Raw genomic sequence first — 27,095 nt, 5'->3', positions numbered from 1 at the left:
AGCAAGAAATCTGGACTTAGTCTCCAGCGCTCGCACATGTGCAGTAGCAAGAAATCTGGACATAGTCTCCAGTGCTCGCAGCAACCGTAACAGTACCTCCCCCTCAAGGGCCCCCCTCCCGGCGACGCAGGTAATCGGCAACTAAGTCGGGAGCATGGACAGCCTCCTCAGGCTCCCAAGAGCGATGTTCCGGGCCATAGCCCTCCCAATCTATCAAGAAGAACCTGCGCCCTCTAACCATCTTAGAACCAACTATGGCTCGTACCTCATAGCTAGAGCGAGAGGAATCAGAGGCAGGAGAGTGCACTTCACGAGCGTGAGGTAAAATAGCCGGCTTTAGCAGTGAGACATGGAATTTGTCATGAATCCTAAGATGGACAGGTAACTTCAATTGATAGACTACAGGATTTACCTGTCGAAGAACCTCATAAGGACCCAGGAAGCGAGGAGCAAATTTGACAGAGCTCACTCTAAGTCTCACGTGTTTTGCAGAGAGCCACACAAAGTCCCCTGGAGAAAAGACAGGAGCCGGGCGACGAAACCTATCGGACACCGTCTTCATACGGTCCTTAGCTGCTTGGATCGACTCTTGAGTCCGATCCCAAACCTCTCTGGCATTAGTTGCCCAGTCGGCCACAAGAGGAGGAGGTGCAGCAGCGGGAAACGGTACCGGTACCCTAGGGTGTTGCCCATTATTGAGTACGAACGGTGTCTGCCCAGTGGCCTCAGCCAGCGAATTGTTAAGGGCAAATTCTGCCCAGGGTAGGAGGGAGGACCAGTTATCGTGGTTCTCAGCAACAAAGTGTCGAAGGTATATAATCATAGATTGATTGGTACGTTCAACCAAACCATTAGTCTCCGGATGGTATGCCGAAGAGAGATTCAACTCAATTTGCAGAAGGCTACAAAGATCTCGCCAGAAACGGGAAGTAAATTGCGGGCCTCTATCACAAATGATACGATCTGGCATCCCGTGAAGCCTAAAGACATGCTTGAGGAATAGTTTGGCTAGTACCCTGGAAGATGGGATTCTCGATAACGGTACGAGATGAACCATCCGGGAGAAATGGTCCGTAATGACCCACACAAATCTATGTCCCTGTGAACATGGAAGATCACCCACAAAGTCCATGCCTACCACCTCCCATGGTCTATCTGGCACTGGTAAAGGATGCAAGAGCCCAGCCGGTCTCTGCCGTAATGGACGGTTGCGAGCACACGAGTAGCAGGAACCGACATATCTCTTGACGTGGCTGGCTAAGTGTGGCCACCAATACCACCTCTCCAGTAACTCTCGTGTCCGCCTAATACCAAAATGCCCACCCACCTTTGAGGTGTGGGCCCATGACAGTATATCATTCTGTCGATCAGGCGGAACAAAGGTCTTGCCCGGTGGGATTTGGTCTAACGTCACAGGGGAGAGCGTATGAAAAACCCTGGAGGGAAGGATAAGACGAGGTTCGTCAATCTCTTCCTGGGTAGAAAGCATAGAGCGAGACAGGGCGTCTGCCTTGTTATTCTTACTCCCAGACAGATAGTTGATGGAGAAGTGAAAGCGGGAGAAAAACAAGGACCAGCGGGCTTGGCGAGGATTCAGACGCTGAGCGGTTTGTAAGTACGTCAGATTCTTATGGTCTGTATAGACCTGGAAAGGATGTTTCGCTCCTTCCAGCAAGTGACGCCACTCCTCCAAGGCTAATCTCAAGGCGAGCAGTTCCCTATCCCCAATGGTATAGTTTCTCTCTGCCGGTGAAAAGGTTTTAGCAAAGAAGAAACACGGCCTTTTTCTACCTGCACCGTTCTTTTGATACAAGACCGCACCAGCACCCACTGAAGAGGCATCAACCTCTAAGAGGAAGGGCTTATTCTCATCGGGTCTTTGAAGAACGGGAGCAGTTGAAAAGTGTCTTTTTACTGCCTCAAAAGCCTGAGATGTCTCAGTAGACCAGGCTTTGGGATTAGCACCTTTCTTAGTCAAGGCCACCAAAGGGGCCACCAAAGTAGAAAAATGGGGTATGAACTGCCTGTAATAATTTATGAATCCTAAGAAGCGTTGCACCGCCTTCAAGGAATGAGGTTCGGACCATTGCAGGACAGCAGAGAGCTTCGCAGGATCCATAGCCAGGCCCTCTTGTGAGATAATGTAACCCAAAAAAGGCAATGAGGACTGCTCGAATACACATTTCTCGAGTTTAGCAAACAATGAGTGCTCCCTTAAACGGGAAAGGACACGAACGACATCCTGACGATGAGTCTCCAGATCAGGAGAAAAAATCAGGATGTCGTCCAGATACACCACTACTGAGGATAACAGTAAATCCCTGAACACATCGTTTACGAAGTCCTGAAATACTGCGGGTGCATTACATAACCCAAAAGGCATGACGAGGTATTCATAGTGACCGTCTCGGGTGTTAAAAGCGGTCTTCCATTCGTCACCCTTTCGAATTCGTACCAAGTTATACGCACCCCGCAGATCCAACTTCGTAAAAACTTGAGCTCCTCTCAGTCTGTCAAAGAGCTCCGAAATTAAAGGTAATGGGTATTTGTTCTTTATTGTGATTGCGTTGAGACCCCTGTAATCTATGCAGGGACGCAAATCACCCTCTTTCTTCCGAACAAAGAAAAACCCAGCTCCCGCGGGAGAGACAGACTTACGAATGAACCCCTTCTCTAAACTCTCTCTTATATAGGTCGACATGGCCTCCGACTCAGGTATCGACAGGGGGTAAACCCTGCCTTTAGGTGGAACCGAACCTGGGATAAGGTCTATGGCACAGTCATACGGCCTATGGGGTGGAAGAACCTCAGCACCCTGTTTGGAGAACACGTCAGCGAAATCCAAATAGGGTGTAGGTATGGGAGAGAGATCAGTTGATGCAACCGCAACGACCTTAGGTGGTAAGGGAAGACATCGGGACTGACATTTCGAACCCCAACTAATAATGCTGTCAGACTCCCAGTCAATGTGAGGAGCATGAGTCCGAAGCCATGGAAGACCCAAAAGGACGTCGTCTATACCCTCAGGCAAAACAAGAAAAGAAATCTCCTCTATGTGACCCTGAGACAGGGAAAGGCGCAAGGGAACTGTCCTCAATGTAATGGAGTCAGACAACATAGTTCCATTAACAACACGGACAGGAATAGGCGCCTCTAACATGATAGAGGGAATATTGTGTCCCTTTACAAATCCTGAGGACACAAAAATCCCGTCAGCTCCGGAATCCACAAAAGCCATAATAGGCCATGTATTCTCAGATAACGAGAGCTGACCTGGGATACAACACTTAGAGGGTGCAGAAGACGTCTCTAGTAACCCCCCTCTAATGGTTACTAGGCCAGGGAGTTTCCCTGACGACTAGGACACTTGTTGGCATAGTGCCCAGCCTGACGACATACGTAACATATAGGAGGACCAGACTTGCGTAGTCTGGAGAACGTATGACCTAACTCCATAGGAGTGGGAGATGTTTCAGATGCTGAGGAAGATGGTAGTGGACCCTCAACAACTGGAATAGCCCGATGCTTAGGGCGTGAGGAAGAGACCTCGAGTCTACGTTCCTTATGGCGTACATCGATCCTCGTTGCAACTGTGATCAAGTCCTCCAGAGAAGCAGGGACCTCACGAGTAGCAAGGGCATCCTTGACATAGCCTGCCAACCCTCTCCAGAAGATAGGAATCAACACCTTCTCTGGCCAATCTAGTTCTGCCACCAGAGTTCTAAAAGCAATGGCATAAGAACTAGTGGATAACGAACCCTGAGATAGATCTAACAGTCTCAGGGCCGCATCATGGGTAACCTGCGGACCCATGAATACCGCCTTAAGAGCATCAAGAAAGTCTTGATGTCTCAGAGTAACCACATCAGAGCGCTCCCATAGGGGAGTCGCCCATTCTAAGGCTTTGTCCTGAAGTAATGAGATGATAAAGCCTACTCTGGACCTCTCCGTAGAGAAGCGAGAAGAGTTGACCTCTAGGTGTATCTGACACTGACTAATGAAACCACGACATGATCTGGCATCGCCAGAATATCTGTTTGGCAGAGCAAGTCGAGGATCATGTGCAGATGTCACCATGGTCTGAGGTTTATCCTCTATACTCTTGAGCCGTGACTCAAGTACTTGTATGTAACGGTGTAACTGCTGATATTCTGCCATAACTGCCAGACCCTTGGCTCAGTCCTAATGTTACGGGGGGCTGTCTGATAATAACCGAAAGGAGTATCAGACAGTCAGGGTCCACCGTGCAAAGACTTTGCTGCAGACTATGGCAGAGTGCAATACCTCTGTTAACTCACAGAAGGATATAATAAGTAAGTAAAGCAATTCCTCCCTTACTTGGAGGGTGTGTGGAATGATCTCTGTTAACAATCACAGAGACAAAGGCAATGTGTGCGAAATGGCACCTACCTAGGTCCGCTCTTCTAGTGGTGCAAAAGAGACGAACAGCAGCGTAAGCCGCACAAAGCTCCTACCTGCGTTCGCTCCACTAGTGTGCGAGGACACGAACCACTAGATATGGCACCTGCCTAGGTCCGCTCTTCTAGTGGTGCAAAAGAGACGAACAGCAGCGTAAGCCGCACAAAGCTCCTACCTCTGTTCGCTCCCCTAGTGTGCGAGGATACGAACAACTGCCAGACGCAGTATAAGGAACGTTACCCTAGCGGCAACGTCCACCTACGAGTAGAATCACAAGGCCCAGCCAGACCATGTGCCTCAGGCACCTGCCTATGTCCGCTCCCCTAAGAGGTAAGGATACGGACAGCAGCCGAAGCTGTAAGGTATAAGAACGCTACCCTGCCGGTAGCGCTCACCTAGCATAGACAGAGGAATGCCTAGAGGAACGCGCACAGAGCGTCTACTCATATGCATGAACCAAGAGGACTGAGCACCATGCGGCGTGTGTCAGGGTCTTATATAGACTCTGTGCCTCATCCAAGATGGAGGACACCAGAGCCAATCCGCTGCCAGAACGACAGGAGTGACGTCATGCTGGCCTATCACCGAGCAAGACGTCACAAGCACATGACCAGCGACCAATCGGCATAGAAGGTGTCAGAGACATGTGACCTCGTGTCAGCGATGATGTCACCCACACATGTGCAATGGCTCCAAGATTGGACTTAGTCTCCGGCGCTCGCACATGTGCAGTAGCAAGAAATCTGGACTTAGTCTCCAGCGCTCGCACATGTGCAGTAGCACGAAATCTGGACTTAGTCTCCAGCGCTCGCACATGTGCAGTAGCAAGAAATCTGGACTTAGTCTCCAGCGCTCGCACATGTGCAGTAGCAAGAAATCTGGACATAGTCTCCAGTGCTCGCAGCAACCGTAACAGTTAGTCTGTCCACATTGTCACTGGACAGACGCAGGCACTTGTCTGTCAGCACACCCCCAGCAGCACTGAATACACGTTCGAGAGAACGCTGGCTGCTGGACACGACAACATCCCCAAGGCGTAAGTGGCGAGCTCAGGCCATTTTTCCAGATTGAAAGCCCAAAATGAGCAAGGTTCAAGTTGCACACTCATGGCATCGATGTTTACTTGCAGATACTCCTATATCTGTGTCTCCTCTTCCTTTTACTCGTCCAGCTCTTTTCTTTCAGCATGATTATATGTACATGTCACTTTTCCATGTGTTTGTGGTGTCTTCTGAGTTGTTTGTCACCTTTTGGACACCGTAGAAGGTGTTTTCTATGTGTTTGTATGTGTTTGTGTTTGCCTGCCATTGTTTTCAATGGGGTTTGACGGTGTTCGACGAACCGAACTCGAACACTAGGGGGGTGGCTCATCTCTATACAGGAGGCAGTGATGATGAGGCCCTCTCTGAATAATTAGAGCAGAACTGGGTAAGATGGTCAAATATGTAGGTTGTAGATCTTTTCCGAATGTCAAATGAAAAACAGTAGAATGTGTACGAGCTTGGATGGAGGCTCTCCTGTTGTTGCTCTCCTGTTGTTAAAAAAGCCAGGTACAAAGAAGATAAAGTCTAGGCCTGAGCTGACAATGATAGAGCCAAAGGAGATGCTTGCACAGGTGCAGTCAACAAAGAAACAATGAACGGGCCTAGAGTTGAGTTTTCCACTTTCCCGTATGGACCACCTTTGTGGCACCTGCCACTCCCCTGTGTTTGATATGGCCCCCTATGGATGGCACACCTCCCCCTGTGCTAGATATGGCTCACTATGGATGGCACACCTCCCCCTGTGCTAGATATGGCTCACTATGGATGGCACACCTCCACCTGTGCTAGATATGGCCCCCTATGGATGGCACACCTCCTCCTGTGTTAGATATGGCCCCCTATTGATGGCACCTGTCCCCCTGTGTTAGATATGGCCCCCATGCTGCTGCCCTTAGTAAAATAAAACACTCTTTCCTTACCTTCTGCAGCGCTAGCCTCCCGTGTCTCCCTCCGTGCTGGTGATCTCCTGCACTTCCTGGTTCTTGGTGCCGGTCATGTGATCGGCACAGCAGAGTGACATCATCTCTGAGTGCCTGATCGCAGCGGCAGCAGAGAGATTGCGGAGTCACCGGGAGACACGCTGGAGGAGGTAAGTAAAGACTGTTTTATTTTACTATGGGCAGCAGCATGTGGGGCCATACCTAACAGAGGGGGGGCATGTGCGATCAAAGGGGGGCACAGGCACATATAATATGCACCACTCCCCCAGCCCGTCACCACGGTGTAGTTTCAGCACCACAGTGATGGACAGCGGCAGTGCATATTATATGAGCGGGAGCAGGAGATCTAACGCTGCCGCCAGCAGCTTTCACCTGCCCCCAGCACCGCTCCAGAGCTGGCCCCACCTCCCCTGGACTCTGTAGTGTGTGTATATATATATATATATATATATATATATATATATATATATATATATATATATATATATATACACCCCCCCAGTATATTCGGATTATAAGATGCACCCCCTACTTTCCCCCAAAATTTGGGGGAACAAAAGTGCGTCTTATAAAGTGAAAAATACGGTATCTCTTATTTGATGCATTAACAATAGAATTAGCTTATACCAAACAGCTTATTGTTATAACTAAGCAACACTCAATGGTGCTTGACTATCTTACTGCCTCTAGTGAAGGCTTTTGTCAGGAGGTAGGACTTTCATGTTGTCATTTCATTAATTCCAAAAGACTCATGCAATTTACACATGATATAGTTCAAGCAGAAAAAATACGAAGAAGGAATATAAAAAAGTCAAATGCACTGGATGATCTGCCTTTTCCTCCATGGCTCTGCTAGTTAAATCCCTTAAATTTGTTCAAAGGCCTGGGTGGATGGATAACTGGGATAACACACTATGTGATCCACGGAGCTTTTGTAATATTGGTGATTGCAGTACTGATAAAACATTTTGTGATGCTCATTAAGAAAATTCTAGGAGCTAAATGTTTTTCAGGAAAATATAACATCAAAAGGGAGAAAATACTGACATTGAATCATGCCAAACTCAAGTACTGATGACAATGGCTACCATAAAGAGAAACAGATGCATACTAAGTGATAAGGAGACCCCAGTGGACCTGGCAAACTGCGCCTTCTGTGGAAATGACTCAACTATAAGAAAAGTCAACAAGATAAGAACATTAATACTGTGTAAAACACCAATATAAGTGTATGAGATACAGTATATAAACACACTACACAGATTTAATAAACCATAAGCAATATATATGTGCCACCCCCGTGCCAGCAGCCGGTCGCTGCTCGGGCCCGGACCTTCCGGGGTGGTGGCTGGAGGGTCTCCGGACCCGGGGGGTCTCACGGACATGCCGAATAAATTGGGGGACGTAGATGTACGGGCTAGGCCGTAGTAAATTCGTGACGCCACCCACGGTGTGTGGTGAGGTGGGACACCACCGCTGCTGTTACGGGGCACCCGGGGGAGATGTTGTGCAGCAAGTTCTTAACCCCTCCGTGGGCAGGGATGGCGGCCCCGGGACCCGGTGGCACTGGTGCAGGGGAGATGACGACCGCAGGGGGTGTTGGTGTATTTACGATTAGTAAAACACACAAGTCTCTGGTAAACCAAGGTAATGGTGGCCGGTGCCGCGGCCGGTTGCGTTCGTGGTCCCCCACCCGGCTGGTGGTCTCTATCCTTTTCCTGCACTGTTGTGTAAAGGTGGACTTTCCCAGTGTAAAATGTAGGAGTCGGCTCCCGGCTGGATGTGGCTTAATGAGCCGTGCCCACAGACGCTGGCCCGTAGGATCTATGGGCCCTGGCGGTGACCTCTTATCCCTAATCGGTGGGCTGTTGTCTTCTATGAGGGACTTTGGGTGGGACAGGACCTCTAGTCCTGGCCTCAATCGGTTAATTAACCAGTTCCACTTGTTTCTGGTTCCTGGCTTCAGGGTCTGAGTACCCCCCTTTGTGCTACGGTTTCCGGGTTGGTTCCCCGTGTCGGTAGCGGCGGGCTACAACCCTTTCCCGGTCCACCTCAGTTCCACCGAGCCGTCTTCCCGTCTCTTGCTGACAGAGACCACCGTCTGCCTCCTAGCTAGTGGCACCAGGGCTCCTACCCTGGCACCGTTCAACTTGAACTTCACTGCTGGAGCTACACTTAGCTCCAGCCCACACTCCTCTCCAAACTGAACTCAAATACTCAACTGTCTATTTTCCCGCCCTGGGCTGTCTAAACCCCTGGGTGGGCGTGTTCCAACCGCCTGGTCACGCCCACTGGTGTGTCTATCTTTCACTAAGGAGGGTGACTAGGGTTTTCTGGTTGGCTGTGTGTTTCCTAGTGAGGGAAGGTGTTATGCGGGGGCCTATTTGTGACTACTTGGTTTTGCTAGGGCGTCACACTACCCCTTGGTTAAACACAGACCGTCCGCGGGCTGTCCGATCACCACCGGTTTATTTATTTTTTTTTTTTATTGCAAAGAGATAAAACGGGTAAAACAATTTACAAATACAATAACATATTTACATTTCAAGAATATTTTTGTTTTTCTTCCATTACAAGAGGCAGGTTACTTAAACGTTACACATTCATAACTGGGACGGGACGGACCGGGTCCTTCTCACTTCACAAACCCAAAACAACCTATCCCTGGTGCCACCACTAAAACACAGGTTGGCACCCCTTGCCCAAGTCCAGGGTAGGTCCGGGTGTTGCCCAAATGGGCCGGGTAAAAAGTTCCTTAGCCCGCAGTCCTTTTTCAAGGGCCCCACGTCCAGGGGACCCCTGACCCGGAGGTTAGTCACCGGTGTTGCTGGTGACAGGGCCTCGGCCGACTCTACCGCAGGCCCATCCTCCAACCAGCCTCTCCAGAGACTGCGGTTTAGTGAAAAGGTCGGTCAGCGCCTATTTACAAGGCCCAATAGTTTATGGGTTGTCCTGCAAGTTCACAGCCATTGTCCTTGTTTTTAACTTTTTTAACTGTAAACGGGAGACATCACGGTCCCAACAGGGACTGAACTGTGGGTAGCCGGAAACCACTACCACTGCTGCATGGAGCCGTATGGCTCACTTCACCCCCGGGGGTCAGCATTTCGGGACCAACTTCAATGCATCCCAGAACTTTGGACTTCCATCGGGAACGGAGGTGATATAGCAGGTGAGCGGTGCGGTGCCAGCTCCCATCACATAAGAAACAGGCTCCGACTCCGGGCAGGTCAACGGGGCCTAGATGGTTTGGGTACCTTTATCCCGACGTGACACCGTGGGTTCCTGAACTTGGGCTTCTCGCCACCCATGGCGGGGTAACGGGTCAAAGTTCGCCTGCTGCTGGCCAACACAAGGCCTTTCATCCCTTGGTTGGTGGAACGCAGGCAGTTCGATTTCCTCCAACCCATCTTCATCTACCCCTTCATCAGGAAGGTGCGGCATCTGGGACAAGGCATCCGCGTTGGTGTTCTTACGGCCAGCTCTGTACTTAATGGTGAAGTCGTAGTTGGCTAGCCGGGCTACCCAGCACTGTTCCAGGGCCCCTAGTTTTGCCGTGTCCAGTTGTGTCAAAGGGTTGTTGTCTATATAGGTGGTGAACTTTGCTGACAGCAGGTAGTGTTTGAATCTCTCAGTTATCGCCCAGACGAGTGCCAGGAACTCCAACTTGAAGGAGCTGTAGTTCTCGGGGTTTCTCTCTGTCGGCCGGAGCTTCCTGCTTGCATAGGCAATCACCTTCTCCCTGCCATCTTGCATCTGGGACAGCACCCAAGCCCACTTTGCTGGCGTCCGTGTAGAGAATGAATGGGAGGCCATAGTCGGGATAGGCCAGGATATCTTCTCCAGTTAGGGCCGTCTTCAGTTGCTGGAAGGATTCCTCATGCTTTTCACCCCAGGCAAACGGGGGTCTGGGAGTCCTGCCGTTCTTAGTCTGTCCCACGAGGAGGTCCTGCATGGGAGCAGCCATCTTGGTGTAACCCTTGATGAAGCGCCGGTAGTAGCCTACCAGGCCCAGGAACTGTCGCACTTCTTTAACTGTGGTGGGCTGCGGACAACTATGGATGGCAGTGATTTTCTCAGGGTCCGGGGCCACGCCTTCGGCACTCACCACATGTCCGAGGTACTGCACTCTGGGCTTCAACAGGTGGCACTTAGAGGGCTTCAATTTCATACGGTACTTGGAGAGGGCTTCAAACACTTCCGCGAGGTGTTCTAGATGGGCTTCATACATCTTGGAGTAGACGATAACATCATCCAGGTACAACAAGACCGTCTCGAAGTTGCGATGTCCCAAGCAGCACTCCATGAGCCTCTGAAAGGTTCCTGGGGCATTACACAGCCCAAAAGGCATGCTGTTGAACTCAGAGTCCCATCGGGGTAGCGAACGCAGTCTTCTCGCGGTCTTCCTTTGCGACCAACACCTGCCAGTAGTCACTAGTGAGGTCAAGAGCAGAGAAATAATTAGCTGCCTTCAGTGGGGCCAATGACTCTTCAATGTGGGGGAGAGGGTACGCATCCTTATGCGTTATCTGATTAATTTTTTGGTAATCCACACAAATTCTCATGGTACAGTCCTTCTTCTTCACCAGGACCAACGGGGCTGCCCAGGGACTACAACTATCACGGATGACCCCTGCCTCCTTCATGTTCTTCAACATCTCTTTGGCACACTGGTAATGTGCAGGTGGGATCGGCCTGTACCTCTCTTTGATAGGTGGGTGTGTGCCGGTGGGAATATGGTGCTGAACCCCCTTAATCCTCCCAAAATATAACGGGTGTTTGCTGAATACCTGCTCATACTCTTGCATTACCCGGTACACCCCCTCCTTGTGATGTGCAGGGGTGGACTCGGGGACTCGGTGCCGACATGTAGCTCCTGGCACCACTCTTCTAGCTGTCTGGATGGGGTGTCACTGCCTGGCTGGGATGCGGTCATAGTGGAGGTTGCTGCGTGAATGGAATCTGAATCTACAGTGAATAACTTAGCAATGGTGAAATAGCGGGGTAGCTTAACCTCCTCCTCTCCGCAATTCATCACTCTCACGGGCACCCGTCCTTTCTTGACATCAATCACCCCTCTGGCTGCCATCACTGTGGGCCAATGCTCAGAAGGCAGAGGCTCCACCACTGCCGGGTAATTCTGTCCACGGGGTCCCACTGCCACCCTACACCAGATCATCATTTCGCTCCGTGGAGACACCACTAGGGGCGCCACATCCATCACTTGCACACCACCAATCTCTCCACCTGACATGTTCACTTGCTGCCGCTGCAGTAGGGCCCGGATTTCACATTGCAGAGCCCTCTGCTGCCCCCCTCCTGCTGTGACAGACAGTTTTTGCAATAGGTGCAGCACTTCTCCCATGCAGTTCTCGATCACGTTGGTCCCTAGGACCATTTTTGGGGTACGGTCACTAGGGTCATTTTGCACTACAATTAACACTTGATGTTTCAGCTCTGCCCGCCCCACCTTCAAGGTTACCTCCTTAAACCCCACCTGGGTCATAGGAAGCCCATTAGCTGCAAAGATGGTCAAACTTCTGTCCGGGGGGGTGAGCTCACTATCAGACCAGTATTGCTTATACAGTATATAGGGCATAGTCGTTACCTGCGAGCCGGTGTCGAGAAGGACGTAGGTCGGGATACCGTCCACAGCAAGGGAGATGATGGGGCGGCCTCCAATGTATCGATCACACCAGTCAGCTGGGCCTTGAGGGTCTATTCCTGAGGATTGGCCCTTGGGCTCAGGGGTTGCTCGTTTAAAGGGCACTGGTGAGAGTAGTGACCAGTCTTGTTACACTTATAGCAGACGGGTGGTCCATACCGGCTGTCGTTGTTCCTCCTCCGCTGCATCCACGGGACGTCCTCCGGGCTGTTGGCAAGCTGTATCTTCTCTGCTGGCTTGGCTTTCGGTGATAGCTGTAAGGCGGCGAGGATCCTGGCGACGTCATCACTCAGGTTTTGTAGTTGCGACGACAGGTTCTGCGGGGTCCCAGCTGCTGCTATTGCAGGAGCTGGCAGGGCCAACAAGGGGGGTGCTACCGAGACGGGAGCGGTGTCAGTCGGCCAGGGTGGCGGGTCAGTGGCGCCAGCATCGACCCGTCTGCAAGGCTTTAATGGCCCGCTCTTTTAGAACCGCAAAGCTCAAGTCCGAGTGTTCCAGAGACCACAGCCGTAGTTGTTTACGATCTTCAGCGGACCCCAGTCCCTGCAAGAACTGTTCTCCCAGCATTTTGTTGCTCTCGGCCTCATTAATAGGGTCCACCTGCTTCAGGGTGCGTAGGGCCGTCTGCAGCCTCAAGGCGTAGTCCCGGATGCTGTCCTGTGGGTGCTGTCGGCAGTTATAGAACTGCATCCACAGCTCCGCTTCAGTACGGGTCTCAAAAGCAACTGTAGCTTGTCAAAAATGGTAGTCACTGAGACCCAATCGGCGTCTGCCCAGGTCTCCACCTCCTGCTCAGCAGCACCGGACAGCTGCCCGAGTACCACAGATGCACGCTGCTTGCCAGACTTGGCATATAAATCGAGGATAGTGCAAATTTTCTTCCTGAACATCTGCAGGGCATCGGGCTTCCCATCATATTGGGGTAGCCAGGCAGCACCGGGCACGTATGGCAAAGAGATTGGCACTACCTGGGTGACCGCCGGGGCCACAGCTCTCCCTACTCCTGCGACCGGGGCGAAGGCTGCCACGTTTCCATCATCTGTGGGCACCGCCGGTCCAGCGGCCGGCGCCACTCCGTCGTCGGGGTTAGGCACGGACATCTTCCCGCTTCTCCCCCTTGGTCTTTTGCCGGCACTCCCCTTTCAGGCCTGTTAGTTTCATTTTGCGACTTCCGGCCTTGCTTTCCGGCTGAGTTCCCAGGGGGCGGGGCTTCAGCTTTCGCGCCCTTTTCGCGAGGTAGAAGACGCTAGGCTGTAGTTTTTCGCGCCAAAATGGCGACCAAAATGGCGACTTCTGAAAATTTGGCAACGGATCACCGCTAACTGTCCAATACAAGGCGCACTTCCACAAGGTAAGTGGATGGGTAAGTATCCTGTTCGTGACGCCAAGTTTTAGGGTGTGCTGACTCCCGGTTGCTGCTCAGGCCCGGACCTTCAGGGGTGGTGGCTCGAGGGTCTCCGGACCCGGGTGTCTCGTGGACACGCCGAATAAATGGGGGGACGTAGATTTACGGGCTAGGCCGTAGTAAGTTCGTGACGCCACCCACAGTGTGTCGTGAGGTGGGACACCACCGCTGCTGTTTTGGGGCACCCGGGGGAGGTGCAGCAAATTGTTAACCCCTCCGTGGGCAGGGATGGCGGCCCTGGGACCCGGTGGCACTGGTGCAGGGGAGATGACGACCGCAGGGGGTGTTGGTGTACTCACGATTAGTAAAACACACAAGTCTCTGGTAAACCAAGGTGATGGTGGTCGGTGCCGCAGCCGGTTGTGTTCATGGTCCCCCACCCGGCTGGTGGTCTCTATCCTTTTCCTGCACTGTTGTGTAAAGGTGGACTTTCCCAGTGTAAAATGTAGGAGTCCGCTCCCGGCTGGATGTGGCCTAAGAAGTCGTGCCCGCAGATGCTGGCCCGTGGGATCTATGGGCCCTGGCGGTGACCTCTTATCCCTAATCGGTGGGCTGTTGTCTTCTATGAGGGACTTTGGGTGGGACAGGACCTCTAGTCCTGGCCTCAATCGGTTAATTAACCAGTTCCACTTGTTTCTGGTTCCTGGCTTCAGGGTCCGAGTACCCCCCTTTTGTGCTATGTTTTCCGGGTCGGTTCCCCGTGTCGGTACCGGCGGGCTACAACCCTGTCCCGGTCCACCTCTGTTCCACCGAGCTGTCTTCCTGTCTCCTGCTGACGGAGACCACCGTCTGCCTCCTAGCCAGTGGCACCAGGGCTCCTACCCTGGCACCGTTCAACTTGAACTTCACTGCTAGAGCTACCCTGAGCTCCAGCCCACACTCCTCTCCAAACTGAACTCAAACACTCAACTGTCTGTTTTCCCGCCCTGGGCTGTCTAAACACCTGAGTGGGCGTGTTCCAACCGCCTGGTCACGCCCACTGGTGTGTCTATCTTTCCCTAAGGGGGGGTGACTAGGGTTTTCTGGTTGGCTGTGTGTTTCCTAGTGAGGGAAGGTGTTATGCGGCACCTTCTGGCAGCAAGAAAAAAAAAAAATTTTTTTTTTTTTACACATCCTCTTCGCCTCCGTTAGACAGTCGATTAAATCCGCTGTGTTTTCGGAGGCGGGAGGGGGGAGAGGCGCACCCCCATTTATTTGTGTCCACGTCAATTAAGACGCAAATTCAAACAAACTGCGGCCACCGGGCACAGGGAGCTGATTGAACCCGGAACTGCCGGCGCCTGCACTTCTGGGATCACAGGCGCGCGCCAATCAGCTCCTTCCTCTGTGCTGCATCCAATGCAGTATGGACATCACATGCAGAGCTCACAGCCGCGGAGGCCGACGTGATGGAAGCTGGTGTCAGAAGAGGACACTCACGTGAGCTAGGTAGATGGCTGCGGGCACTGGAGCAGGTAAGTGCTCGTAGAGCTGAAGAGTCATAAGTAGCGTGGGGGTGTCTCTAATGCAGACCGGAGATCTGCGCATGCTGAGGGGAGAGAGGCTGATTCTGGGGGAGGCTGGGGGGAGAGGAAGGCTTATGATGGGGAGGCTGGGGGGAGAGCGAGGCTTATGCTGGGGGTAGAGCGAGGCTTATGCTGGGGGGAGAGAGGCTGATGCTGGGGGGAGAAAGGCTGATGCTGGGGGAGACTGGGGGAGAGAGGCTGATGCTGGGGGAGGCTGGGGGGGAGAGAGGCTGATGCTGGGGGTGGCTGGGGGGGAGAGAGGCTGATGCTGGGGGTGGCTGGGGGAGAGAGGCTGATGCTGAGGGAGGTTGGGGGGAGAGAGGCTGATGCTGGGGGGAAGCTGGAGGGAGAGAGGCTGATGCTAGGGGAGAGGCTGCTACTGGAGGTGGGGGAGAGAGGCTGCTGCTGGGGGAGTGGGAGAGAGGGGCTAATGCTAGAGACAGGGGACAAGGGTTGAGGGATAGTGCAATGACAAAATCGATGGGGGGAAGTGTAAGGACTCAGAATGAGAGGGGGCAGCATTGGGAGCTCATTATGGAGAAGGGTCAGCATGATTGGGCTCAGTATGGAGTGGAGCAATGTAGGGGAGCCAATATAAAGAGTGGGGTAGTGTGTGTGAGTGTGGGGTGTCTCAGCATAAGTGCTAGTGTGGTGGTCTTAGCATGATGAGTTGGGCAACATGGAGGTGTTATTATGGAAAAGAGGAAGGCAGCATTAGGAGCTCATGGATAGGGGCAGCATACATGGGACACTGTGAGGAGGGAGCAGCATGAATGAGACATTGTGAGGAGGGAGCAGCATGCATTGGACATTGTGAGGAGGGAGCAGCATGCATCGGACATTGTGAGGAGGGAGCAGCACGCATGGGACATTGTAAGGAGGGAGCAGCACGCATGGGACAGTGTAAGGAGGGAGCAGCACGCATGGGACATTGTAAGGAGGGAGCAGCACGCATGGGACATTGTGAGGAGGGAGCAGCACGCATGGGACATTGTAAGGAGGGAGCAGCACGCATGGGACATTGTGAGGAGGGAGCAGCATGCATGGGACATTGTGTAGAGGGAGCAGCATGCATGGGACATTGTGAGGAGGGAGCAGCATGATGTGAGGACAATGTGCAGATCATATTTCATAATTGAGGAAAGTGTGGTGTGTATAATTTATAAGGGAGGGCAGTGTGGTGTTTTTTAATTTATTAGGGGCAGTGTGACAGTCACAGTATATAAGTGGGGACGATGTGGTGGGAATATTTTATACTCATGTTAAAAACTGATGTGACGGGTCTGGTAAAAAAACTGATCTGTTTTATGCTGAGAAAGAGAGAGACCCCATCTTCACCGCACAAACACCGGCACAACCGCCCCCACCATCACCGCACACGCAGGCACTACCGCACGCATCATCACTGCACACGCAGGCACTACCGCACGCATCATCACCGCATAGGCCCCGGCACTGCCGCATGCATCATCACCGCACATGCTCCGGCACTACTGCACGCATCATCACCGCACACGCCCCGGCACTACCGCACCCATCATCACCGCACCAGCCCCAACAGTACCGCACGCATCATCACCGCACACACCTCGACACTACCACATGCATCATCACCGCACACGCCCCGGCACTACCGCACGCATCATCACCGCACACGCCCCGGCACTACCGCATGCATCATCACCGCACACGCCCCGGCACTACCGCACGCATCATCACCGCACACGCCCCAGCACTACCGCACGCATCATCACTGCACACGCCCCAGCACTACCGCACGCATCATCACTGCACACGCCCCAGCACTACCGCACGCATCATCACCGCACACGCCCCGGCAGTACTGAATGCATCATCACTGCACACGCCCCGGTACTACCTCAGTGACGTCACCGCTGACAGCGCGATTCACTTCAGTTGCTGCGTGGAGCTGATAGAGAGCGGCGGTGTTCTACTGCCGCTCCTGTCAGCTTCATGTAGCAGAGCTGAAAGCATCGTGGTGAAAAAAAGACATTTAAATAAATAAACACTGAGCTTAGAAAGTGAATCCTTAATTAGCTTTGATAAAACTCTCACACCACTAATCAAAGCTAATTAAGGATTCACTTTCTAAGCTCAGTGTTTATTTAAATGTCTTTTATTATTTCATCCCTCTGCTCTGTTTGTGCATATATTTGTGTTTCTTCAGATATTTTGTCATACCATGCCTGATGAAGGGACCTGAGATGTCTCGAAAGCTTGCTTTGTAACATCGCTTTATTTTATTTTAGTTAGCCATTAAAAGGTATCACAAGATTATAATTTTGCTCCTCTCACTGAGAACATTGTATATTTACTTTCACTTACAGGTTAATCATTGGGGGTGTCTCATAGACGCCTGCCATGAGTAACCCCTTATTACCCCGACTGCCACCGCACCAGGGCAATTCGAGATGAGCCGGGTAGAGTCCAGGAACTGTCGCATCTAATGGATGCGGCAATTCCGGATGGCTGCTGGCTGATATTTTTAGGCTGGGGGGCTCCCCATAATGTGGAGCTCCCCTTCCTGAGAATACGAGCCTTCAGCCATGTGGCTTAATCTTGGCTGGTATCAAAATTGGGGGGACCGCACGCCGTTTTTTTTTTAATTTATATTTATTTATTTTACTGCAAGATATAGACCCGCCCACCAGCGGCTGTGATTGGTTGCAGTGTGACAGCTGTCCCTCAGCGTGGGGGTGTGTCTGACTGCAACTAATCATAGGCGCCGGTGGACAGTGGAAGCAGTGAATATGCGATTCAATAATGGGAGGTCGGCATTTTCAAATCAGGAGAAGCCACCAGAGCTTTGTGACAGCTGTGCAGCGCCGCGCCGGTGATCAGTGAGTGAATGAGTCAGTGAGTGAGAGAGTTTGAGAGAAAGTGAGTGAGTGATTTTCTGACAAGCAATGAATTTATATCACTTCTGGGCATGCTCAGAAGTAAAACCGGATATGGTACATGCTTCCGGCGTTTGACGCATGCCACTGAATCCGACGCGCATAGACTTTCATTATGCACCATGCCGCACAGCGCCGCTATGCAGTTTTTTGCCGCTGGCAAAAAACGTTCCTCTCTGCGTCCTGTGCGGCCGCCGGAGTGACGATTTTTGCCGCATTCGGCAAAAACCGGATCAAAACGCAAGTACATGTGGCACAATCCGGCGCTAATAAAAGTCTATGAGGAAAAAACGCAACCGGCGGCAAAAAAACCGATGCGTTTTTCACGCAAAGCACCGGATTGTGCCGCACAGCAAAAACCTGATGTGTGAACATACCCTTAGGCGGGCTTTGCACACTACGACATCGCAGGTGCGATGTCGGTGGGGTCAAATTGAAAGTGACGCACATCTGGCATCGCATGCGACATCGTAGTGTGTAAAGCCTAGATGATACGATTAACGAGCGCAAAATCGTCATAATCGTATCATTGGTGCAGCGTCGGCGTAATCCATAATTACGCTGACGCGACGGTCTGATGTTGTTCCTCACTCCTTCGGCAGCACACATCGCTGTGTGTAAAGCCGCAGGAGCGAGGAACATCTCCTACCGGTGTCACCGCGGCTTCCGTAGGATATGCGGAAGGAAGGAGGTGGGCGGGATGTTTACATCCTGCTCATCTCCGCCCCTCCGCCGCTATTGGCGCCTGCCGTGTGACGTCGCTATGATGCCGCACGACCCGCCCCATTAGGAAGGAGGCGGGTTGCCGGCCAGAGCGAGAGTCGCAGGTCAGGTGAGTGCATGTGAAGCTGGCATAGCGATAATTTTCGCTACGCCAGCTATCACACGATATCGTACCTGCGACGGGTGCGGGGACTATCGCGTGCGACATCGCAGCATCGGCTTGCGATGTCGCAACGTGCAAAGCCGCCCTTAGAGTTCAAATAACACACTAGAGATCAAAGTGAGAGAACAACACACAATTTCCTAAATATTGCTGTCATTGTGTAGTCCTATGTGATATCCTAACATGAGGAAATTGGCAGTATTTTAAGTTTATTTCATAAATTTAATTTATTTCAAAGTACATAATAAAAATGTAAATGAGCTAAATAAAGAACATTGATCAAAATTGCAGAATATTTTCAGATACCTGCAAGTTATCGGTGTCCTTAATTATTTGACAAAACCTATGTAACTGGTAGCCTAACTTTGAAGTTTCCACTGACTTTGCAAAAATGGAGTGCTGTTCCAAAGTGACTGAAAACTTCTCATACAGCTACATGGCAGTGAATACAAGTGTGTACCTTCTTCAACAACACCGTGGTTCCTTACTTGCATTCATTACTCATTAGCCAGTAATTTTCATGCCGGACAACGCCCCCTGTCACAAAGCAAAATGAGTAAAGCACTTCCTTGAAACAGAAAACATTGAAACAATGAAATGGCCAGCCCAGATTCCTGATCTAAACCCAATCAGTAGACCTCTGGAAAATCTTTGGTGACAAAGTTATGGCCAAGAAACGTACAACAGTCAAAGAACTGTGGAAGAGACTGGAAGAAGAGTGGACAAAAATCCCACCAGAGCAGTGTGAGAGACTAGTGATGTCCTGTTGCTGCAGATGTGCTGCAGTCTTTCAAAGCAAAGGCCTGTACACTTCCTACTGATTGGTGACTGTTACCTTCAGAAAATTCACTTATCTTTCTCCGTGCTACAGTCATTGCTGTTCTCTAATTATGATCAACACGTTTTGGGCAAAATAAATGTTTTATGTTGATAAACTTTGGATCTTTTGTAGAACTCTGTTTCATGCATTGTATTTTTATTTGTTGTGGATTCTAAATTCAGATTTTGATCTAGTCATGCTAAAAACAATTTGCAATATTTTTTTTATCAATTACTTTCTATTATGTGGTTGGAATTTTAAGAGACCTCAGGAGGCCACTGCACGGCCAGACAAAGTCTGCTAAAGCAGCTCGTTTTTCTGACTCCTAAGTGGGAGGAAACCAGTAAACCTATATAGACTCGTAGAGAACATGGACACTCTATGTAGAAGTTCTTTATTAATTTACAACCTATGACTTCAGTGCTGCAAGAAAACAGTACCAACTTATGATCCACTGTTCTGACCGAAAAACAAAGGCAAGTCTTATACACATGTTGGTTAGCTGTAGATGGACTAATTATAAGAAAAATGAATAACTAAGAATTAAGAAAAAGGCTTTGCAGCTTTTCAGATAGAATATAGTATGCACAATAATGAAGATAAAGTACCTTATTTTCTCTAGGAGCTGATGCTTCTCCAGAAGTTCTTGTTTCAAGCTTTCAACTTCCACTTTGAGTTCAATATTCTGAAGAGGAAAACATGAAAAAACAACAATTGACAAATTACAAGTAAAGATAAAGCTGCCGAAAGTAGTTTCATCCAATCATAACAAAGGTTTATTGGCCTGTCATTGAGAGAGACTAAAGGTCGCTTTACACACAACGATATCGCTAGCGATCTCGTTAGCGATGTGACACGCCCAGATCATTGCTACAATTTGCCGAGATCGCTCATAGGTCGTTTTGTAGCGGTCAAATGTACCCATCTCACAAACGACGCTACAAGGTTCAGCGATATATTGTTTGACCAAGGCAGTCGTGTGGACACTGTCACACAGCATTACTCCCAACGATTCCGGCAATAACAGAGGCATATAATTGACCATAGCATACACCCTGGTGTGTGATTGCCTCGCCCTCTACACGGCCCAACTTCCATACTGTCAGAATCTCCTCCAGTCTTCTGTTACGTGATTGGTTGTCTGTGAAATAAAAGGCAGCATTTGCAGCTGCCCCATGTGACGCAACCACCGGTGCCGCACGCGTGATCTGTTTTGTGTATGTGTGGCATCCTTTACGCCAGTTTTTCTTAACTCCAGTCCTCAAGACCCACCAACAGATCATGTTTTCAGGTTTTCCTCAATGTTAGACAGGGAATAATTCCATCACCTGTGCAACATTAAGGAAATCCTGAAAACCTGATTGAGGAAAACCTGAAAACATGATCTGTTGGTGGGTCTTGAGGACTGGAGTTGAGAAACACTGCTTTACGCCTTTTTGTGTCCGCCTCATCAACCATGTATACATCAGCAATAAAATTCAATCCTTTATTAGTATTGATCTAAAAAGAAGAACACAAGTTCCTCTAGATCATGAAACAACAGCTCACAAAGCCATCACCATGCGTGATTGATTACATAAATACCCAGTCAATTATTCAGCAGACCGTGCTGTATTCAGATATACATAGTGGTGGCCACTAGGTCAAACAAAATTAGGAAAAAAACACAACAAACAAAACAAATGAAGTGATAGTGCCAAGGTCAAAGGACAACGGTCCAATTTGATAGAAAAACTTAGCATAAGAAATGAATATACCTAAAAAAATATGTTATTGTTTCATACTGGTGCTGACAATGGTCAGACACAAGAATATATTAATAATATGGCCCTATCCAACCAGGAGGCCAAAAATAACAAAATTACCTGCCGCCCCAGACTTCCGTCCTGACAAGGACGGACCACATCTAATATTGCATAGATGGACCCCTAAGCTGACCCTGTTGGTGTCCCGACGCATTTCGTCCACATCAACTCTTCAGGGGACATAGTGCAACGTGTATATCAGGTCCTTATTGCCAGCCCTCACATGCCTAAGATGTCAAAGAGTCTGGCACGTAAAAAGTGGGGTCTTTTAAACATAATGTTGATATGGCTCCTCCAATCAGGGGGTACAACTCTGCATCATACGCCTTATCAACCTTGCCTGCCAAATCAGAACGCAGTTGGTACCACCAATCAGAGCGGAGGAGGCGTGGAGCATTGCTCATAACGACATGCCCGCGTTGCTGATGACGGACGCACTAACGATGTTGTTCATCATTGGCAGTGTGTCAAACGAAGCAATTTGTCTGCTGTGTTCGAAACGACTAACAATATTTTGAAACTGAACGACGTGTCAACGATCAACGATTTTCACTATTTTTAAGATCGTTCAAAGTCGCTTGTAGGTGTCACACGCAACGACGTCGCCAACTATGACGGAAATGCGTCACAAAAACCGTGACCCCGACGACATATTGTCAGATAAATCGTAGCGTGTAACGGGGTCTTAAGAACCATGAGTGGGTGTGCTGATAAAACAAAAGGCGCATTTCTTCTCAAATTGTCTGAGGAGTTGCTGTTAGGTAGACAGAAGAAAAAAAATGTTTTCAGCTTACTGTAATGTCAGAATAATAATCCTCATGAAGGTACACAAATAAAAACTGGGACGGCAATCCCAGTGTCAACTGACAAATTGAAAGACAAGAAAATTGTAAAGACCAGCACAAAAAAAAATGAAAAAATGTAAACTAAAACATCATTTATTAGAAAATAATAAAAAAATACATAAATGCCATTAAAATTGGGGTATATGTAACCTAGAAAACCTTATGCATTTCAGACTGTGAGCCAGTGCTTAGTCATAGGTGAAACACAGCATACAAATTCCATATATATGTAATTAGTACCACAATCGGCAAAAGAAACACCCAAACCAGGGCAGATTAATTATAATTAAGAATCAAATAACAGAATAAAAGAATTTTACAGATAGATACAAAAAAGAAATGTGAAGAAACTGATGTATAAAAAAATAATACCGCAGAATGCTTATATCTTTTCTAAAAATTCTGTAATAAATCATTGCTGTAATTTAAACTTGCGGGCACTCGTGCATCTAGTGTTAGAAGAATCTATCCAGCTTCTTCAGTAAACAAAATTTAGCTCCCGTCTCCTTTGGGTCCCGAGGGGGTGCCCCTCCTCCCAACTGTCTGGTTCCAGCCTGGCTCCACGCGCGCCACCGCTCCCAGTCTTCAGCGGGGGTGTCCTTCCTCCCACCTCAGCTCCATAGTCTCCTCACCTATGGGCCCTACCACGACCTCCTCATACTCCCAGGCCACACGCTCTGTTTCTGTGTCTGTCCCTATAGTGCGCGCGCGGCCATGCCCCCTTTCTTAAAGGTTCGGTACCCCATTACCCGGAAATCGTTCCTGAGGTCACTCATTACCCTAAATGTATTTAAATCCGCCTCCCCTGACAGGAGGCAACTGAGCAATGTTGCTAATAGTGCATTGCTAGTTCTCAGGTCCTCATACGACTCTGTGTCTAGTCCTGCCTTGTTCCAGTCAGTGTTCCTAACCTCTGTGTCATCATAGAGCCTGCTCTCCATCTGTGTGCCAACACTTCTGAACCATCTCCAGAGTGCCGCCACGTCTGAGCCATCGCCACAAGTTCTGTCACGTCTGAACCATCAACAGTGTGCCGCCACGTCGGACCCATTGCCACAAGTGCTGTCTCCTCTTAACCATCACCAGAGTGCCGTTATGTCTGAACCTACATCACAGTGCCATCTTGTTGGAGCCTTCACCTCTGTGCCGCCATATCTGGGCTTTCCTGTACTGGACATTGTGATCTTACTTGTCCTAAAGGCTGCTTTACAAGCAGCGACATCGCTAGTGATGTCGCTCGTGAAAGCACTCACCCCCGTCGTTTGTGCGTCACGGGCAAATCGCTGTCCGTGACCTACAATATCGCTAGGACGCGTAACATGTACTTACCTATCTAGCAACGTCGCTGTGGGCGGCGAACAACCTCTTTTTTACGGGGGCGGTTTATGCGCCGTCACAGCAATGTCACACAGCAGCCCGCCAATAGAAGCCAGGGGGGCGGAGACCAGCCGCATTAACGACATGCCCACCTCATTGCCGGAGGACACAGGAATGCTGCTGTTCGTCGTTCCTGGGGTCTCGCATGTAGCGATGTGTGCTGCCTCAGGAACGACGAACAACCTGCCTCCAGCCGCAGCAACGATTTTTTTAAAATGAACGGCGTGTCAACGATCAACGATTAGGTGAGTATTTTTGATCATTAGCGGTCGTTCGTAGGTGTCACACGCAATGAAGTCGCTAACAAGGCCAGATGTGCGTCACGAATTCTGTGACCCCAGCGATATCTCATTAGCGATATCGTTGCGTGTGAAGAAGCCTTAAGAGACTGCCCCCTATGGTCCCTGGCTGCCTTGCATTTAGGCTTTCTGTTGGAAGTGTCGCACAGTCCCTGTATAGGGGTTCACTGCTAGTCCCCTCCTCAGGGGAGTCCACTGCATGGTCCAGTGGGTCCACCCCTGGACAGTCGCCGCCTCTCGGTGACCATAACACAAATGTTTCTGCCAATCACCTCCTCTAAGTGTCTTTTAAACTCTTTCTAAACATATTATGGCTAAACAGGAGAGATTACCATTATGGCGCTCTAAAAAATGTTTGAACAGTAGTGATGGGTGAACCTCCCCCCGATGTTCGTGTTTGGGAGACTTGCCCAGACTTTTTGCAATGTTAGAGTTCGGGTTCTGGGATAATGCGAACTTGTGTCCGAACCCCGAACTCGGACTTTACAGTTATGGGATGAGGCGCGTGGGGAGGATCTATAAAATAAATATAGTTAATAATAAACATTGTCATTATACTTACCACTCCGGCAACACGTCCTGCAGACCCACTCAGCCACTGTCTCCTGGCCGCTTCTGCTTCCGGGTCAGATCATTAACTTCCGGTTGTATTCATTGCACTGCTAGCACTCAGCAGTCTTCGGCTGTTTTTGGCCGTGTTCGCGGTAACGTCAAGGTTCACCCGTGTCCATGGATTGAAATGTTACTGTCATTGTCAGCCTGCTTCTCACTCTGTATAGATGTTTGTCTGTACAGAGTGATGAAGCAGAGCTGACAATGCTCTCCCTGTGGACTACGTCAGACAAAGGATTTTTTTTATAATAAAGATGGAGTCTAAATGTTTTTTTTGTTTAATTTCTATTAAAAAAAATGTCTGTGTTGTGTTTTTCTTTTTACTGTTTACTAAAAATTCATGGTGACCATGTCTAATTTTGCGTGACACCATGAATTTCGGGCTTAGTACCAACTGAGAATACAAAGCTGGTATTAACCCCTTTACTACCCAGCATGCCACGCCATCAGGGCCGTTGGACGAACTGGGTAAAGCACCAGGAAATGGTGTTAACAAACTGCACCATTTCCAAGGGTGGCTGCGGGCTGCGGAGAATCCCAGCGCACAGCTGCCTGGTTTTACTAGACTGGAAATCAAAATACAGCGGGAGCCCATGCAATTTTTTTAAATTATTTTTTTTAAATAATTAAAAAAAAAATTAATGGGCTTCCCCATATTCTGATTGCCAGCCAAGGTAAAGCCAGGCAGATGGGGGTGGCAGCCCGTAGCCGTCCGCTTTATCTGCGCTGAGAATCAAAAATACTGCGGAGCGATATGTCATTTTTTTTAATGATTTTTTTTTTTTACAGTACTGTAATGGCAGTGTGTCAAACGAAGCAATTTGTCTGCTGTGTTCGAAACGACTAACAATATTTTGAAACTGAACGACGTGTCAACGATCAACGATTTTCACTATTTTTAAGATCGTTCAAAGTCGCTTGTAGGTGTCACACGCAACGACGTCGCCAACTATGACGGAAATGCGTCACAAAAACCGTGACCCCGACGACATATTGTCAGATAAATCGTAGCGTGTAACGGGGTCTTAAGAACCATGAGTGGGTGTGCTGATAAAACAAAAGGCGCATTTCTTCTCAAATTGTCTGAGGAGTTGCTGTTAGGTAGACAGAAGAAAAAAAATGTTTTCAGCTTACTGTAATGTCAGAATAATAATCCTCATGAAGGTACACAAATAAAAACTGGGACGGCAATCCCAGTGTCAACTGACAAATTGAAAGACAAGAAAATTGTAAAGACCAGCACAAAAAAAAATGAAAAAATGTAAACTAAAACATCATTTATTAGAAAATAATAAAAAAATACATAAATGCCATTAAAATTGGGGTATATGTAACCTAGAAAACCTTATGCATTTCAGACTGTGAGCCAGTGCTTAGTCATAGGTGAAACACAGCATACAAATTCCATATATATGTAATTAGTACCACAATCGGCAAAAGAAACACCCAAACCAGGGCAGATTAATTATAATTAAGAATCAAATAACAGAATAAAAGAATTTTACAGATAGATACAAAAAAGAAATGTGAAGAAACTGATGTATAAAAAAATAATACCGCAGAATGCTTATATCTTTTCTAAAAATTCTGTAATAAATCATTGCTGTAATTTAAACTTGCGGGCACTCGTGCATCTAGTGTTAGAAGAATCTATCCAGCTTCTTCAGTAAACAAAATTTAGCTCCCGTCTCCTTTGGGTCCCGAGGGGGTGCCCCTCCTCCCAACTGTCTGGTTCCAGCCTGGCTCCACGCGCGCCACCGCTCCCAGTCTTCAGCGGGGGTGTCCTTCCTCCCACCTCAGCTCCATAGTCTCCTCACCTATGGGCCCTACCACGACCTCCTCATACTCCCAGGCCACACGCTCTGTTTCTGTGTCTGTCCCTATAGTGCGCGCGCGGCCATGCCCCCTTTCTTAAAGGTTCGGTACCCCATTACCCGGAAATCGTTCCTGAGGTCACTCATTACCCTAAATGTATTTAAATCCGCCTCCCCTGACAGGAGGCAACTGAGCAATGTTGCTAATAGTGCATTGCTAGTTCTCAGGTCCTCATACGACTCTGTGTCTAGTCCTGCCTTGTTCCAGTCAGTGTTCCTAACCTCTGTGTCATCATAGAGCCTGCTCTCCATCTGTGTGCCAACACTTCTGAACCATCTCCAGAGTGCCGCCACGTCTGAGCCATCGCCACAAGTTCTGTCACGTCTGAACCATCAACAGTGTGCCGCCACGTCGGACCCATTGCCACAAGTGCTGTCTCCTCTTAACCATCACCAGAGTGCCGTTATGTCTGAACCTACATCACAGTGCCATCTTGTTGGAGCCTTCACCTCTGTGCCGCCATATCTGGGCTTTCCTGTACTGGACATTGTGATCTTACTTGTCCTAAAGGCTGCTTTACAAGCAGCGACATCGCTAGTGATGTCGCTCGTGAAAGCACTCACCCCCGTCGTTTGTGCGTCACGGGCAAATCGCTGTCCGTGACCTACAATATCGCTAGGACGCGTAACATGTACTTACCTATCTAGCAACGTCGCTGTGGGCGGCGAACAACCTCTTTT

At 49.5% G+C, this 27,095-nt stretch overlaps 1 protein-coding gene across 1 annotated transcript in view; it reads right to left on the bottom strand.

Moving 5' to 3' along the window:
- The window catches only part of PDE4DIP (phosphodiesterase 4D interacting protein), a 1,984,767-nt gene that overhangs the window by 1,766,298 nt on the left and 191,374 nt on the right, over positions 1-27,095 (bottom strand). The window contains exon 2 of the mRNA XM_075321961.1: positions 20,211-20,287. Coding sequence (XP_075178076.1) covers positions 20,211-20,287 — 77 coding nt within the window. The remainder of the gene's footprint in view (positions 1-20,210; positions 20,288-27,095) is intronic.

The sequence above is a fragment of the Anomaloglossus baeobatrachus genome, chromosome 8 (assembly GCF_048569485.1).
Source record: "Anomaloglossus baeobatrachus isolate aAnoBae1 chromosome 8, aAnoBae1.hap1, whole genome shotgun sequence".
Lineage (NCBI taxonomy): Eukaryota > Metazoa > Chordata > Amphibia > Anura > Aromobatidae > Anomaloglossus > Anomaloglossus baeobatrachus.
Note: the sequence above shows the minus strand (reverse complement) of the source record. Positions and strands in the feature narration are given on the sequence as shown.